The sequence below is a fragment of the Homalodisca vitripennis genome, chromosome 2 (assembly GCF_021130785.1).
Source record: "Homalodisca vitripennis isolate AUS2020 chromosome 2, UT_GWSS_2.1, whole genome shotgun sequence".
Taxonomy (NCBI): Eukaryota; Metazoa; Arthropoda; class Insecta; order Hemiptera; family Cicadellidae; genus Homalodisca; species Homalodisca vitripennis.
Genome location: NC_060208.1, coordinates 111,779,597 through 111,799,027, shown reverse-complemented (window position 1 = coordinate 111,799,027; position 19,431 = coordinate 111,779,597). Strand labels below are relative to the sequence as shown.

The 19,431-nt window shown below is 30.7% G+C and overlaps 2 protein-coding genes across 4 annotated transcripts in view; one reads left to right on the top strand and one right to left on the bottom strand.

The window, feature by feature from the left end:
* The window catches only part of LOC124354607, an 81,309-nt gene that overhangs the window by 25,760 nt on the left and 36,118 nt on the right, over positions 1-19,431 (bottom strand). Inside the window, exon 1 of one of the 2 annotated variants that reach the window (XM_046805205.1) lies at positions 13,109-13,417. The exons of the other annotated variant lie outside the window; for it this stretch is intronic. The gene's annotated coding sequence lies outside the window, so the exon portion shown is untranslated. Of the gene's footprint in view, positions 1-13,108; positions 13,418-19,431 lie in introns of those variants that run through there. 2 annotated transcript variants of the gene reach the window in all.
* On the top strand, positions 15,330-19,026 carry LOC124354609. Of its 2 annotated transcripts, none has more exons than XM_046805207.1 (2): positions 15,330-15,691; positions 17,605-19,026. In XM_046805207.1, the coding sequence occupies exon 2, from the start codon at positions 17,614-17,616 to the stop codon at positions 18,028-18,030; it is 417 nt and encodes a 138-aa protein (XP_046661163.1). In that variant the 5' UTR covers positions 15,330-15,691; positions 17,605-17,613; the 3' UTR covers positions 18,031-19,026. The 2 variants fall into 2 exon arrangements, with proteins under 2 accessions (XP_046661163.1, XP_046661162.1); XM_046805206.1 differs by having other exon boundaries at positions 17,561-19,026.

Below are 19,431 nucleotides of genomic sequence, written 5' to 3'. Positions count from 1 at the left end.
AAACTCCAAACATTCAAACTTTTGCATTTATAATATTAGTGGGATTTGTATAATATATAGTGCCGAGACAGGAATACTATTTTTGTGAGATGTCTAAGCTGTACAAGTTTATTCTTTGTTTTCTGTTAACATCAATCAGTTTTATGATAAACATAAATAAACTAGTAACCACAGTTAGATAAAATCAGAAAACTTCATTTGAAGTAGTTCTAAATTTAAAATAACATACTGTGCAGTAACAAATTGTAATTTTGCATTCATCTCTCTAGTCCATGTTTTATACGTTACAGACTTTTAACGGTTACAGAATTATTGGATATGATAAATACCGGTTTCTGAGTAGAATTTGTTAATTACACAGATAACCATCAGGAACGCATGCCACAGCATAGACAATGAAAGGGCTCCACCCAGTCAGCACACTGATATCATGACCTCATTATTTGTAGTCGACCACTAGCAAAATTTGTTGTTAACTGGTCTTCAGCATTGATTTTAGACTTATTATTCTTGATCTTTTCTGTATGTATATTAGATATTTATTTATTTGCATTTAACAATAGCTATAGCAGTTGCTTCACCTTTTCATGATGTCATATTATGAGTTAGTTGTATAAAACATTAAATATGCATGCATACATTATTATTCTGGAGAGTATAGAGAAAAACATTATGGATAAATAATTTAAACTACAATAATATAATAGCTATTAAAAACAACTTGATATTCATTAACTGTTTACGAACATTTTTACATTCCAGAAGTTATAAAATTCTAAAGGAAAACAAATAACAAATTGACATTTTATATTCTTCATAATGTTACCTTTCATGTAAGTATACTACATATGGTTATGTTTCAATGATAAACAGTTTTTTTTATAAGTTTTTAATAAAATCCTTGTGTTTGTAAGGAGAGTTCATGAAGGTATTTACACAGCTTCAGTAAACTAAATGGAAATAATATAACATTACCAAAAATACAGGAAACGCAACTGCAACGACTCAAGCATTCCTTACAAATGGAAGGAAAATTACTATAAAATCTGATATAGAGATTGCCAAAAGAATTGGAACAGTTCCATTGGAACATTCCGGAACCAGAATGGAACTGGAACAGTTTACTTCTTTGGAACTCCATGTTCCGTCGGAACAGGTTACGTGCCTAGAAGTTCCGGCTCAAGTTAAGATCGGAACTAGACGTGTCAACATAGTTCCGGACGTTCTGGAACTGTTAAGCGGAACGACTATGCTGGTAAATGTTCCAGTCCCACTCTGGATTCCAGGCAACCACAATATTTTCATGTGGCAGCTTGTACTTAATTATTTTTATTGATATATTCAAATCTTTATTAATTTATACATTAACAACTGATCATTCATATATATATATATATATATATATATATATATATATATATATAATATAACTTTTAGTGTCTGTAGACTTAACAAACACGATGAATAAACTTTACCAAATTACATTTTTGCACCGCTATAATTTAAGCGAGATAACAATATTTCTTTAATTTTAAAACTAACTGTTTTAATTTGGGATCAACAGTAGTAATTGAGTAGTTAAGTTTTAGTATTTAAACAACAGAATGTATTTTTTACATATCTATTTATTTTACCGTTTCAAGGTAACCTTCTAAATATACAATTATTTTTCAATTTCATTCATTGTATTTTATATCATTACTTTCAAATATGTAAATTTCAATTCATTTCAGAAATATTTCTTATTGAGTTTTTTGTTGTTTCAATAAAATTGTCTTTAATAAAATTGTTTAGTTTACTTTGATCAACTATACTGACAGTATAGGTGGATGAATGGATTTAGAATTTAAATTGATATTTGCGAATATAAGCATTCAAAAAGTTTCAAAGTCAAAACTGATTGATGTTAACAGAAAACAAAGAATAAACTTGTACAGCTTAGACATCTCACAAAAAATAGTATTCAGGTCTTGGCACTATATATTATGATGCACGAAAACAACTTGAGCACATAAACTTTGTGTTTAAAATTCAAATATCGGAATTTAGTATTGTATTGTACCAGAACAAAATCAGCCAGAAACTTAAATAAGTAGAAAAGCAATGTCGGAACGGAACACATGGAACTGGAACTGTCTCGCGGAACTAGTTTCAAGCCTGGAACGTTCCGGAACGGCCTGGTACGTCTCTAATTTGATATGCATGCTCTACTAGCATAATAAGGAACTTACTAGAGTAGGGTTCATATGGACACCTAGCTGATTACGGAGTACTACACCGTTCCATGCCATAAACAAAAATATGTGAATAAAATTAGCATTCATTTTTTCTTTTTTTAAATTAGACTAAGTACTTAGGAAACATAGGATTCAACATTTTTAATGAAAACAATCATGATTGGACATAAAAAAAAGTGAGATAAATTTAACAAGCTTTTTGAAGATTATATCAGACAACATTTTTTATGTTTAAAAAAACGCAGATACATTTCGTGTTGAAATTAAAATTGCATCAAGAGCATCAGATAGAACACAAAAAAGGGAATAAATCCAATCTCTCGCTTTATTTAGCCACAAAGTTCAATGATCAAGAATACCTAATTTGACGAATACCTCCTTATGGAATTCAGTAGGATGTTTAGTGTCTAGTTTATTGATGTAGAAGCATTTCAGCTTCAACTTAAGCAAGAATATTTATGTGTTCAACAAAACTATTGAAGCTAACATCCAATAAGATATTTACCACAAATCTAACACCCTAATTACTAAACATATTTAGACACATTGTAGTGTTTTAGCTTCTATTTTTCTCTTACTGTGTTTTCTTGATTTCCGGTACGCATATATTATTTTGTGTTGTATTTTATTTATATGGTGTCAATAAATTATAACATACTTGATATTATGATTTCTTATTTACATAAAATGGGAGTCTGATAATGTTTGTACAAGTGCACAGCCATCCGGAAGTAAGAATGGTAGAGAAAAACGCTAAATAGTGAAGAAAGACTCATTATCTACAATGTTTACAATTTTCCAAGAAACTGTCATTGGACATTTTCTGAGAAACACTAAACTTTAAACAAAGTGGAAAACTGTGTGCTGAGGCCTGTGGTGTAAGTGAAAGAACTGTAAATAAAATAAGTAAAGAAGCTAAGCTGTCAGAAAACAATAAACCTTTATCATCAGAAATTAAGTTTTCAACACCGGGGAAACAAAGAAATTGGAAACATACTTTGAAAAAGATGTTTAGAGAAGAACGGTCTTTTTATAGTATGACAGAGGAGAATTTCCTTTATCAAAAAGAATCACGCAGGATCCCAAACAAAAACTTTATTACAGCAGATCAGAAGCATCAATAAATAGATTATTAAGGCATGTTGGTTTCAGGTACAAGAAAACCAATAATGGTAGAAAGTTTTTATTGAAATTAAATGATATTGTAGCAGCTTGTTTAAAGTTTTTAAGAATTATGCAAGAGCTTGGAGAATCTGGTGATAGTAGGCCCATATAGTAGTACATGGATGAAACGTGGGTTAATGTAAACCATACTCGGAAATACATATGGTAGGATATGACTGAGTCTGGTAGATTAAAGGTTCCTTCAGTAAAGGTAGAAGGTTCATAATTTGTCATGTTGGTTCGGAAAAAGAGCTGTAAATTCTTTTAACAATCTTAGAGTTAAAGATGACATCTAAGGCTTCAATGGTTCTTTAGACTTTGAAATCAAAGAACAAGAATAGACATTGTTTTCGTGGTTATTGTTATAATGTTCAACTATTTTTTATTTCAGTTATAAGAAGCTAAAAATAATTTTTCAGGGTGATTTAATTCAACTACAGACATATCACATTTTGTACTTTGGTGTAATATAAACAAAAAAACTTTTGTTATTTCCCTTTTCCTGAAGGAAACAATGGTTGGTTAAGTTTTGTAAAACTGTATTAGGACAGAAATCAGCTAAGCAAAACAGTTTTTATTATTTACTGGATTAATAATATAATATAAACAGAATAAAACCTATACCACTTAAATCCAAATGTTATATACACTTTGGAAAAAATCACAAACCAAGTAAGTGGCAGCCTTGATTGATGAGAAGTTTATACTTTAATATTGTTTTCTGAAATTTTCAGTTTTGGCGCTTGGCCTAGTGACGCATAACACTGTCCAATTCTTAAACTATTATTCAACTTAGTTACGATGTACATTTTAAGCAAATAAAGTTATCTCGGTACAAGCTTTTCAATACCTATTGAATAAAGTTCTGCCGTCTATGCATATAGCCATTTTCATTGTTACGTTTTTTCGCGAGAATGAGGTGTTACCACACTCCATTAATTGTATTTTTTGTTTGACACTGGCATACAAAACCCAAGTTTCACCACCAGTGACTATGTGGTTATGAAATGGATCACTTTCTTCATGGTACCATAAAAAAAAATTCAGATCGTGTCCCATCCTCTTTATTTTTAGTTTAAGAGTCGAGTTTGGGTACCCATAAGTAACAAAATTTACAATATTGAAATATACACCGAAAAAGGTTTTTAAAGGTATGTGATTGTAAACATTTGATTTTCTCTAGCCTTATATTCAACAAGGTCATTGGTAACCACAAATGGTTGGCCACTTTGCATGTTGTCTTGAACTTTATTTCGTTTCTCACCAAACAATTGACACCATACTAGACTGCAATGTACCTCATAATGTCTTCTCCATACACAGTATACAATTCATGATGAATTTCCACCAGTTGCATTTACTTATGACAGGAAATCTAATAATGCTATGGCAGAAAAGTTAATTGTGGTGGCAATTCTGAACATAGCACACAGTTTAGAGCATTTAGAATAACCTAACGACCTTCACTATGACACTGCCAGATGAGCACTGAACTTAGCTTTACAGCACCACTCAGATCGCACAGCTACACTCACTCGTTCAGCGATTAGATGCCTCAGCAACTTACTTTCCAAAAGACTTTCGTGTTTCACCTAAGTTTATTGACCAGCATGGTAGTCCATTTCATTCTAATATGTCAGCCATTCAAATTTTAATTCACATTCCGTTATAAAATAGTTTTTTACAAATTCAGTTCAAATCCTGTATTCTATATCAGTAAACTATATTAATATTTCAGTACTCACAAAAACTACCAGTTCTTCCAACTGAGCCGAAAGTATTATTTTAGATTAATCACTATCTAACTAAAATTGACAAAAGACAACATTAAAAGAAAAAATAACCACTAGCTAAATTATTATCAAATGGCTAAATGCCCCAAAATTACACTTTTTGGGCATAAGGGTTGGTTTTGGGTATAATTTAAAATATAAAGATAGGCCATATTACACCTAGATTTAAAGTGTTTAGAATCTTGATATTTTTAACAAAAATTTGTTTTAAATTATGTTTACATGCAGGTTGTAGCAAAACATGGCTTCACTTAAATAATTCAAACATTTGTAATTTGAAATTGTGGATAGTTCCGCATTTTCTACCAGCCCCTTCCTACCCCTGTACATGAAAAACAGTTTGCATAATACAAAATCTCAGATAAATTGATTTTATTATTGACCTGTAAAGCTAGGAAAATAAGAATTTTATTTGATTCTCCACTGTATTTAAGACTCCTGATGTGTAGATAATCTTCCAAAATAGTCAATGTCAAAGGTTAATCAGTGTGTTATTAACCTTATTATCATTATCTTGGGTTTGCAGTTATATTAGTTTCTAGTATCTTCTTACAAGAGACTTGTGTAACATTATCAAATGAAACATATTTTAAAATTATTGACCACCAGTCATCACAGTAATTAATTGTTATACAAATTAAAACAAACAATTTAAATAGGGTTCATCTGGGCCTAACTCGAAGTCACGAGACAAACAACTCCAGACTAAAGCTCAGATTTTTATATATATATATCTGAGCTGTAGTCTGGAGCTATATATGTATATATAAACATAAACTAAGAAATGTATCGTTTAGCCGCTAGCCACCATTTTGATATTTTTATCAAAAAGTTAATATCTCTAGAACTAGTAAAGCTACAGCTATCAAACGACGTTATATATGTTATATAATACTATTATCACAAAAAATTTCATATTGTTAACAAAAACTCTATTTTGTGTTCCATATTACAAATAATTTCTTAATAATTCTATCATTATATTCCATATTTCAAACAAATGCTTCTATTTTGGGACAAACAAAATTGAAGTGATCAGCAGTCGAGATACAAGGAGATTAATAATCAAGCTGTGATATGTCAACACTTTATTTATATCTAAATGGAATCAATTACACAAACTAATGCTCACACTGTACTACCAAATGATCACAATTACTTTGATTTGCTTACTGCATCTTCTATTTAGAACTAAAAGGTGATATATGTATTCCAGAAATTTTTCACTTTAACTATGACTAAATAATTATTTAATTCGATAATTAAAACAGATTCAGAAATATTTTACAATGTTATTAGAGCCATCAATATAATTCAACCTTTATTTTGATATATTTTACCATTTTTCTGAATCATAACAACGTAAATATAAACTACATTTTTTTCTACCCATATGGCGGATAATCAATCAGATCTACAAATATAATGTATGTAAAGAGAAAATATCTGAATAAAGGGCTTACATTTTAAAACTGCAGACCAAATAAGAAACAGACATCTCACTGGCACATTAGACTGATGTCCAGACCTAACAGAGAGACCTACTATAACATGCTGTATTCTGTTGACAGGTCCTAGTAAAACACAGAAAACTATAACTGATAAATAACTATAAACCAAATAAAACACAGAAAACTCTCTGAAACATTTAACTGATATCCATGCCTAATAGAGACACCTACTATAACATGTTGTATTCTGTTGACAGGTCCTAGTTAATAACTATAAACCAGATAAAACACAGAAAACTCTCTGAAACATTTAACTGATATCCATGCCTAATAGAGACACCTACTATAACATGTTGTATTCTGTTGACAGGTCCTAGTTAATAACTATAAACCAGATAAAACACAGAAAACTCTCTGAAACATTTAACTGATATCCATGCCTAATAGAGACACCTACTATAACATGTTGTATTCTGTTGACAGGTCCTAGTTAATAACTATAAACCAAATAAAACACAGAAAACTCTCTGAAACATTTAACTGATATCCATGCCTAATAGAGACACCTACTATAACATGTTGTATTCTGTTGACAGGTCCTAGTTAATAACTATAAACCAGATAAAACACAGAAAACTCTCTGAAACATTTAACTGATATCCATACCTAATAGAGAGACCTACTATAACATGTTGTATTCTGTTGATAGTTCCTAGTTAATAACTATAAACCAGATAAAACACAGAAAAACTCTCTGAAACATTTAACTGATATCCATACCTGATAGAGAGACCTACTATAATATGTTTTATTCTGTTGACAGGTCCTAGTTAATAACTATAAACCAGATAAAACACAGAAAACTCTCTGAAACATTTAATTGATATCCATACCTAATAGAGAGACCTACCATAACATTAACCATTACCATTGCCATTGTATTCTGTTGCTGGCCTTAGCTGTTAAATACAAACCAGATAAAATACAGAAATCTTATTGGCACATTAGACTGATATCCAGACCTAGTAGAGGGATCTACTAAAACATGGTGTATCCTTGCTAACTGACGTGTTATAGTTGCTAACTACAGACCAGGTGCAACATAGAAATCTCAATGGAATATCAAATTAATATCCAGATCTACTAGAGGAATATAGCACAACATTGTGTTTTCTGTTGACTGGTCTTAGTAGCTAACCTTAGTAAAACATTATGGTTTACATTTTCTGTGATTTAATATCAATACAGTATCCTAGTTTTGAATGTGAATGTACCATCATTTACCTGCAAGTGATATTTGATAGGCAAGGTTACTCCGGCAAGTAGTCTGAGACCACAAATATGAAAGATTCATGGTATAGCTTGATTTTATTGCAATATGGAATAGCTTCATAGAAGAAGCCAAACTATTGAAATAACCAGTTTTGAGGCTGACTCTCCAAGAATATGATGGTAAGCGTAATTTAATTGCCTTCCCATGATTCACTATCTGGTCATCTTGGAGCATTAGTCTTTCCAGCTCATTTTGTCCCTCTATATCTACTTAATGAACATAACTGTATATAAATCTGAGAAGTGGAAGTGTGAAAAAAGTAATCATATACATCCAAAGAAACTTAGATCTGACATAACAGTAGAACTTGGGTCACTTTAGATTTTTAATGGAGAAAGCAATATTTCCATATTTTTATATTAAAACTAGCAGTTACCCGCGGCTTCGCACGCATTTTCCTGTTGAAAACTCGGACAATATATTCATGTATTCTTTATCTATGACATAATAAACACTCCTGAGATAATTGATAGCCACTCAAAGCTATTCCAATCTCCTGATCCATTTTAGATTTAAGTTTAAAGAACAGTGTTTTGGGGTCCTGAAGTTGTAAAGTGAAACAGTTTTTATAAGATTCGTACTCCCTCCAATATTCCATGATAATTTATTGAAGTGCTCTGACGGTTTCAGTAACAATAAGAGTTAGCTTTTTTATCCCAATGACGAAAGTGTATTATCGAACTAAACAGTAGCTGCGGTCAATATGAGTCTGTTCTGGTCGTTTAAATTCACCCCCGGTCCAATCTATTTACAGTTCCATAATTGATTTATGCAGTTACACTAACCAAAACAATGGTCTCATATGTTGGTTTCAGAGCGTATAAATAGCATTCCCATAGATGGATTATTGATCATTGGCGCAATAAAAATTCAAAATTAGATAATAACTTCGTCTCTGCAATCTGCATTACACTACTGATCAAGCAGTTTACAGTAATTTAATAGTTACTAAAATTTCAATGTAAACAAATGTTTCTGCCTCTTTGATGAACTTCAGCTGAAAGTGTTAACAGCTGAAAGTATCAGTTCACTTTGTATTACGTGTCATAGCGCAATCTGCCGGATCCAATATAAAACACTCAAACATCAACAACAATTTATAAATACAAAATTAATTAAATAAACTATTTAAATTGGACCAAATCATGAATCTAAACCATTCTCGAATCCCCTTCAACACACACACAAAATTTCATCAAAATCGGTCCAGTCGTTTAGGAGGAGTTCAGTCACATACACACGAACACAAGAAATATATATACGAGGGGGTACCCAAAAAAAACCGGAATTGTATTGCTGGCAGCCGGCAGCGTGTCGTACACATTCCTGCCGCTAGGCGTGTGTTGCGCAACCCATTGCGAGCTCAGTGACCCCAGTTCCGTTGTCCTAGTGCATTCTGTTCGTTCGTAGTGACTGTTTTCGCTAACCCTGTTTTGTTCTTGTTTCGTTTTTTGTCATGGCAAGTTTAAGTGAACAACGTGCAGCTGTGAAATTTTGTTTTTTACTTGGTAAAAATGCTGCAGAAACTATTTTAATGTTCAATACAGCTTACAAAGATGATGCTATGGGGAAAACTCAGGTCTACGAGTGGTTCGCTCCATTTAAAAATGGCGACATGTCGATTGAAGACAAACCTCATTCTGGACGTCCATCAACCTCTCGAACGGACGAAAATGTTGTGAAAATTCGTGAACTTGTGCTCACCGACCGTCGACAGACAATTGAGTAACTATCAGAGAGTAGTGGGTTAACTTGGAGCTCGGTTCAGCGAAAAGTTCGCCAGAAAAGACCCGATTTGTGGCAGACTGGAGACTGGTTCTTCCACCACGACAACGCACGCACCGGCACACACAGCCATCTCAGTTAGGCAGTTTTTAGCCAAAAATGGCATGGTTCCGCTGCCACACGCACCTTACCTCACTCCATGCGACTTTTTTTTATTTCCACACATGAAAAGAGGCTTGAAAGGTTAACGATTTGACAGCGTTGAAGAGGTTAAGAAAAAAACGAAGCTCGAGCTTGCAGCCATTTCTAAAGATGACTACAAAAAATGTTTTGATCAATGGAAATACCGTTGGGACAAGTTTATTAGTTGTAATGGAGATTATTTTGAAGGAGATAAGGTCGTATTGTAAAATATTTTATAATATATAATTTTTATAAAATAATTCCGGTTTTTTTTTTGGGTACCCCCTCGTATATATATAATATATATAAAGTCCCGGCGGAGCAAGTACTTTTTGTGATTCAATGTTTATTGAAATTAAATTAGGCTATTGCCACTTATACAGATTTAATGAATGTAAACAAGTCATTTGACAGGTATTTAGTTTTCCGATCATATGTTAGTTTGGTTATTTAAACAAATATGTGAAAGAAACAGCCAAATACAAAATAATTGAATCGTAAAAAGTAAGGGCTCTGTGGTGTAATGGTAGCACATTCACCCGGCAAGTGAGAGATCCGGATTCGAGTCCCGGCGGAGCAAGTACTTTTTGTGATTCAATGTTTATTAAAATTATATATATATAAAGATAAATAATAACATCTTTCTTTAGGAATTTGTTATTACTTTTTTTATTGCATTGATATTGGACTCTCCACTATTGTTATATACAACAAAATCTTTAAGTATCTTTTTAAAGGACTTTTTGTTATATAAGTGGTATTTATTTTTTTACATTCCAATATAAAAAGCTGTTCAGGTTGAGTGATTTTGTGATCATTTTCATCCACAAATTCTGTAGGAAGTTTTCACACTAAAAGGAGTTGATAATTGTAGCTACTTTGTTTTGATTTATCTTTTCATACATTAATTGTGCAATGTTAATAAATGTATAATTAACAACATGAGTTAAAAAAGTTGAATTATAATTATTTTTTAATTTATAAGTTAGTTCTGGTGTTTAGCCTGTAAACATGATAACACGGCCAGCCAATTTAGGCTTCCAATTCTTAACAAAATGGCTACCAGGTTATTGTTTTTCTTACATAAAACTCACAATACCAAATATTTTGAGAAAGTAGACAATCTTTGCTATTATTTTCTTAGTATGAACCCCTTCATTTTTTGGGTTTACTTGTATCATTCTAAGGTTCAACTCATGTGTAAAAATATATGTATATTAATACTTTTTAATTTCCAGACTCCCTGGCACTTTATTTTCTTATAACTGTTATTGATCAAAAGACAACTATTCATAAAAAAACATCACTGCTTTATCTAATATTTTACCCAGCTGCATGTCACTGGGTGTTCCTATGTTTAACATAGTTATAATGTGAGGAATTTCATGAGCCCGTCTGCAAGGGGAGTCCATAGGCCTTTTACTTCTTGTCAGTCAATCAACTACATAATCATTGCCATTTACCATTTTTATCAGATTGTATTTTATTATTTAGAAATTTTTAGAGTACAAAATCTAATTATAAAAAAAATGTTTTAAAAAGTCCTAAAAAAAACAACAAATCAGGCTTAGGCATACAACACAACCAAGTCAATAATAGTGGCAATTATTTTGCACATAATGTAAAATGTAAAACAAGTATACTTTAAACTAACTTGTTTAAAATATTTTTACATTGAAACATTTCAAATGTAACTGAATGGCATGAAATACGATTAAATGTTCTCTTCAAATTTGATAAATAGCCAAATAGATCAAAAAGTACTAGTTATGGTTGTAAATATAAAAAGAAATATCCTCTGCCACCCAGACCACAAAGTATTCAAAATAGTTGCAACTAAAGTAGTTTGATCACTAAGGCTTAAAGTCTGCTCCAAAATGTGAGGTTAACGCAAAACCATGGCAGAGCTGCAAGTCGACTAGGACTGTCACATGAAACCACGCTGAATGGTTGGTTAAAGGAGAGAAATAATAGTATTGAGAGTATTTGCAAACCGTTTTAAAAGACATCACCACTTGTAGGATTAAAAGAGAGACAACCAAATAAGAACCTTTATTTAATATTTTGTATAATTGATTTGTCTCAATTTTATGCTTGAAAAATTGAGTGATGTTTAAATGATTCTCTAATAAAATCAGTCAACAAGTTGGATTTTCATAAAGTTGATTTTTTTTAAAACTAATGTACCACTTGTTCCTATGCTTATCAAAGATGTCAACTTCAAACTGTACTGACACGATAGTAAGCCATTCTCCACAAGCAATAAGTACTCATAATAAAGTAAAGAATCAAGATTTTTTTAATATTAATTTAACTATGAGAAATTCAACAGAAAGCTTGATTTTTAAACATAAAAACAGAAGAAGATAACCTCTGTAGGCATTGAATAAAGTAACATTACAAAGACAAAACATTTGTGTCTAAATTCATTATAATACATAATGAAAATTACAAGTAAAATTGAGTGTACTGTCATATCTTATAAACAGGTGTTGGCTAGATACACATTTTCAATATGTGATTTAAAAAACTGAAATATGTTCTCCAGTTAACTATGTCGACAAGACATCTGTGGTTAGTTTACTTATTTTGGTTTCAATGTTGTGTGCACTTTTATTAAGCTTCATCCCACTCAAATGTCTCAAATCTTTCATTTTTAGTAATTGAGCAGTGCTATTGCATATCTAAGTGCAGAATGAGGTGTGTAAATATTCAATTCTCATCTTTATTACTATTTAAATAACTGATTAACTGAATGTTGTCTTGTAAAGAGCTTTTCTTTCTGAAACAAACACATTTTCCACAAGCTACTAGAATTATCTTTAGGGATATATTAGTTTTGTCTTCAATGTAAAGCTATACTTCTATAGTTTAATTACCATACTGGAAGATAACAAAAACATGAACAGAAAATTCGAAAAACTTAATCTTTCTCTTATTTATTAATTTACTCTTTATTTTTAAATGTTACATTATATCTTTCATTATTACGACAAAATATCACAATACATAAATAATGTCACTATTAAAAGGTTACTTGACAAATATTCAAACATTCTTTGTGCTGACAAGAATATAAAACAGCCTAACTATGATTTAAAATGTGAAAGATTTATAATTGAATAATTGAGGAAAAATCAAAACAAACCGTTTACACTGGCTATACAGTAATAAAAACATCACATTAATTCATACAAGTAGTTCCTTAGTTGTAATTCCTACCTGTTATCAAATAGTCGTAGATAGTAACAATGTATTTCGTGATAGTGCATTTTTAATAGAACGTAACTTAACTGCACGCTCTCTACTCAGACACTGGATGAGGTGCTAGCGTAGCAGCAAGCTGGTCAACTTGATAAGCAAACATAGTCAAATACTATGTTTGCTAAATTTTTTGGCTAAAATTGTTTTTCATTAGTGTTAAATTTTGTTAAGTTTTCTAATACTGACAGGTTCAAAAGTATTGTCTATATTTATTATGCAAGGCTTACAGACAAATGTTGGGTCTAATTTTGCATAATTTTACTAATAAGTGTAGTATTTTGTCAAAACTCTAATTTTACTCAAAGACAAATATATTTGAGACAAATAATTTTCATAAAATTTACAACTTTGTTTTAGTTACTAAAAATAATCTTACATTGTATCTCTCTAAATATTCAATTCAAATGTAATGTAGGAAGATTAAATTTTCATTGTGCAATAATTCATTTCAAAATATTCTAGAGACTAAAAAGATAATTAAATGCAGAAAATTTATATTTTATTCTGGCAATACGATGTATATTTTATGTTTGAGCCCAGATAGTTAGATCTTTCTTTTTGCACCCTTATTTATTCAATAACAGCAATAGATTTGCATAATGTAATGCGCACTCTGTAAATATCAAAACAAAGTTAAGTTTACTCTACTTTTATTGCCACACACTCACTAAAATATATTCAAACAATCTTTCTTAAAAATGTCTATCTTTATGTATAAACTTTCCAGCAATAATGAAGTACGTTTAGTTTGCAAGATAAAAGTATGCCACACTGTGTGTCGCGCAACAGGCTTCGCTAAGATTACATGGCTCATTGATTTTTTATAAGATTCTCAAAGTTTTATATTTATTTTAAGCAATTTTAAGAATAAAACATAATTTATTTTTAATTTGATGCAAAATGTTTTAAATAAAAGTAGTGTACACTGTTAAGGGATTTAAATTCAGTTGTGATATAAAACATTGACAAACTTATAAGACACAGAGAAAGCCTATTTTAATTAATTGAACAATAATTTAAATAAAAAATCAATGTTATTGTTTGTTTCAATGAAACATGAAATATTACTTTATTATTTAGGTTGATATCAGAACAAATTTTGCTATTCTTTAATGAAAATGTTTCTGTAAATGTTATTTGAAAACATTTCATTTAAATTTGTTTTCAGAGAATATTTAGTTTATTTTGGTTCCCCTCATAACCTAAATTTTGAACAGAATGTTTAGGATTGCAAAATATTTACATTTAGATGTGTAAGTGACAAAACTTAAAAAAGAGATTTGTAAAATAACAAAACCATGTTTTGACCAAAAATACTGGTAGATATTATGTTGTTAAAAGATAAATGTAAATTATCGAATCTGTATCAAAAAACGTATAATAGTTCATTTGCTATGCTTTTTGTATAAACACTTAACGTTTTTCTACAATAATGATATATCTTGTATAGACACCCAAAAAACACTTCTTGTATGTTTTAGGATTAGAATGTTATTATTTTGAGCGTTTCTTCTTAACAATTCTGTACATGAATTATGTTGATGAAGTGTATAGTAGAGGTGTACTATATCGTTCTGGAACTTGAATTGTACAAGACGGAACATTTCGGATTCAGAACTAGTGCCACGAGACAGTTGCAGTTCTAGACATTCTGCCCCGACAATTCTTGGCATTATTATTTATTTTCTGTTTGATTTCACACTGGTGCATATATTACGTCTAAATACTTCTTTCAGAATGCTGTAATAATTATAGCTGATAAAAATATTCTACTACATAACATGTCTCTGCTCAAATGGTTGGTGTTTGCTCATCATAGATATCTTGATATACAATACCATAACTATAAATTGAAATTTTAAATCTCCTAGATAAAATTACTGTTAGTATATTTAATGAGGTGAACTAAACAATTGAACTAAAATACTTTTTATTTAAATTACAAAACATAGAATATTTCTGAAATACTGAAAATTTATGACATTAAATCATTATATAGAATACAACATTAGAAATTAAAACATAATTAATTACTGAGAAAGTAAACTCAAAATAGTAAAATAAATGAATATCAAGATATCTATGATGAGCAAACACCAACCATTTGAGCAGAGACGTGTTATGTAGTAGAATATTTTTCTCAGCTATAATTTATTACTTTAAATAAACAGTTTTAAGAATGAATAACCACTGTCAATCCAAAATTAAGTTTCCCTTTAAGTTCCCTAAAAATAGTCCAGCTCAACACCAGTTTGCAACTTGAAATAATGTTATTACATGTCATCTGGATCAGAACTGGGACTTTTACCAACATAGTCAATCCGCTTAACCGAGCCATAACTTCTTATCACATTTAGTGAAACTTCTGACAGAATGGGGAGTTCAGAAGAGATAAACTGTTCCAGGAATGTTCCGGTTCTGCGGTGTTCCAAAGTTACTGTTCTTTGGGTACATCTACAGTATAGTGTATAGAGGCAGAAAACGATAAGTTTATGCAAAAGATTGCAATTATAAAGAGCGACTTGGATAAAACTATTGCAGGTGAGTCAGTCTGGTTGCATTAAAGAAGTCCTATGTTTAGGGGTTAAATAACGGATAATATATAACAATAAAAACGGCATTAAAATTTATCTTTTTGCTTATAAATTTGATAAATTGCATCTGTTAACTTATAAAAAGGCGTATTTCATAAATTAATGGATAATTAACTATAAGAATGACATAAAAAGTTAAATAAGGGAATCCAACATAAACCGTGACACTTAATTGTTTAAATGATGAAGGCCTTGTACAAAATTACATTCATAGCAAATGCTTTATTAAAATGTGGTATATCCCTACAAATTTGTGCTCCATATAAATAAAGCATGTAAACAGCCTCTATAAAAAAATCAGCACTGGCATATAAAATGTTGTCCAGCAGTTAAATGGTTTAGGAATTTTCAGGCAGCAATGACAGCTTACCATTCACTAGTGGCTTACTGCACGTGGCTCACAGCTTATCATTACTGATCAACAGTTTGGCTTTAGGAAAGATAGATCAACAATATCTGCTATTGATGCTGTAGTAAGGGAGATTCTCAATGCTTTTCCAAAGAGTATTCCTGGGCCACTTTTATTGACCTAAGCCGTGCTTTTAAATGTGTTGATCATAGCTTGTTGCTTGAAAAGATGGAACAGTACGGCATCAGTGGATCCGCAAAACAATTTTTTAGATCTTATCTGTCTAAGAGGAGTCAAACTGTATATCTTCATGGTTGGTGGTCTTCAGCTAGGAAGCTTAGATGTGGTGTTCACAGGATTCTATATTGGGCCCTCTTTTGTTCTTAATAGCAATAAATAATTTACCTATTAATATTCAACAGTCTAAAACTTGTATGTATGCTGATTACACCAATTTTCTTTCTATTTATACAAACTTCATTGATTTACAATAATTGTAATTAATACAAATAAAAAATACTTTAGAACTAGCTTCAAATTGGTTTTCAGCTAATAACTTACTTTTAAATAATGACAAAACTATATCAGTTCTGTTTAGTCTTAGGCCTTTTACAGATGATATTGAGTTTGATAAGTGTGTTAAGTTTTTAGGTGTGTACATTGATTGTAAGCTGTCATGGGCAAAACACATTGAACAACTAACCACTAGGCTATCTCGTGTGATTTATCTATTAGGAAGTCTTGTGAGTTGTGTTCCTAAACATTACATTTTTACAGTTTACTATGGTCCATTTCAGTCAATAATTAGCTATGGTTTGATTTTTTGGGGGCAATGCCAGTAACCTTAAAGATATCCTTTTGATACAGAATAAGGCTGTTTGAATAATTACCAAGTCTCACTACCTGGCTAATTGTAAACCACTTTTTATTAATTTAGGTATTTTAACTGTTTTTAATCTCTATATATTTTATTTGTTGTTATATATTCATAAAGATATTTTATCATATAATGTAAGGAATAAAATCCATGAAAAATCTACAAGGCATGGCAATTGTCTTAATGTACCCTTTACAAGATTGGAAAAAAATTATATTATATAATACGTTACCACTCTCAACCAAAGATTTATCTTTTAGTCTCTTTAAATGTAAGTTACATAGGTGGCTGGCTGCTAATCCCTTCTATAGTATCAGTAAATTTTTAAACATGCCAAATTCAGAAATAAACGTTTTGTAAGTTTGTTAAATATGTAAGATTTATCTTATTTTATTTATTGACGATTTATTTTTGATTTAGTTTAAGATTTTATTTGATATTTATCAATGTTGCTTTAATTTAAGAATTACATATAGCAAAAAATATGTTTTATATTATCAGTTTACGCTAGTCTAGTCCTACCTAAGCAGTATAAACTTTAACTATGACAAGTTATGATTTGTAACATAAAATTATGACCATGTTGATAGCTATATGTCTAAAGACAATAAAGACTTCAATTTGATTTGATTAGTGGAAACCCATGGGGTATGGGCTTATTGTGTGGGGTGGATACTTTCCTGGAAATCTCAACAGGGTGCTCATACTACAGAAAATAGCCATAATAACCCTTGCTGATCTTGAACCACAACAAAGCTACAGACAAGCTTTCCAATCTAAGGGAATAATGACCGTTACTGGGCTGTACATTCAAGGAGCAATTTTGCATGCTCATCAGCTGAATCTGCAAACAGGGAAAGACCTCCACTCACATAACACCCGCCACGCAGCCAACTTTGTTCTGCCTCCACACCGTACAGCACTTTGTAAAAAAAAAGCCATCTTACATGAGCCGAAAACTGTGAAACACTCTACCAGACACTATCTAAAGACTAAAGTGAGAAGCTCTGAAGAGGAAACTCCACAACTTCCTTGTAAACCAGACATTTTATACCCTTGAAGAATTCCTAGAAGCACGTAGGGAAGAATGGAGATTCCAAGATGCATCCCGACATCATTTATTGTCAACAATATTAATTTTAACAACTGTTATCTTTTAAACATATGTGACTCTATTACTATTCTTAAAGAACATATAAGTAAATACATTTGTCTAATGTCAAATGTTTTTAATGTTTGGCCTTTTCAAGGCTTAAATAATTGCACTTGTTCAGGTTTAACTCAGTAGTGTGAGTTGAGTATTTCTTTCCAATTGTTTACATACTGCAGTGCAGATGGAAACAAGGCTTTTAATAAAATTCATTTACATTTTCATATAAACAATAAACCTTTAGAAAAATATATGGCTATCGAATGCTTAATTTTCTCTTCAGTTTAAATAAATTGGCCTTGAAAATCTTTTGTGAAATGGCCACTAGTTTAAATAATTTAACCAGTAAAGCACTGCTAATTAATGATAGGCCTGACAACTAATCAGCAGTTGGTGATATACAAGTATATACCTGGTCGTTAGTACGTTAAGTGTGACACTCAAGATCCACTACTCTCTACATAGACTTCTGATCTATTTATTAAATTCCACTAAACATATGCATCAAAAGTTTTACAATGTTACAAGTTGGAAAAAGGCATAAATCTACTAGTTACCTTAACCATGGTTAATTTATTTATTTAAAATTCACTGAGAACTTAACAAGTCCATTGGTAGAAAACAAAAAGTGGCTTTGTTGTGAATGTGAGTCTTACCTAATATTTCAAAAGTATTGTATTAGCATAAAACTGTTTAAAATCAAGAAAGTTCTATGATTAGACACAGAATATATGAGCTTTAATAAATATAAAATAAATAATTATAAAGAAAATAATTCTTGAATATTTAAATTACAGTAAACCTAGTTGATGCAAGAAATACTTTCATGGTTCAAATAATTAATTTTCAAATCTTAAAGTTTAAGGAGAAATAAAATAATCACACAAATAATGATTTGAATATCCAGTGGTTATCTATTACAAATCAAAACAATTGTGATGTATTGTTTACAGTTGAAATATGTTTTTGTTTCAAATGATAACCATAATATAGCTTTAAATAAGTTCCAAATTATAATTTCAAGACCAAATTTTGCTGAACTCCTTATAGACCATCCTCCATTGAATGTGAATAGTCAATAACTACCTTAAAAACTATTTGTTAAGTCCAGTATACATTTTACTAAGTTTAACTTTCACAACTAGAGCCAAAAAAGAACAACAGGGCCTACTTTGCAAATATTTCAAACTTTAAAGCAGCATAATTTTTTAAGGAGTAAACCTTTTCAGGTCGGATTTGCAGCATTGTACTCTACTAATAGAGACCTTTAATTTGATGTACTACTTGACCTATGCTCTAATTTAAGATTTT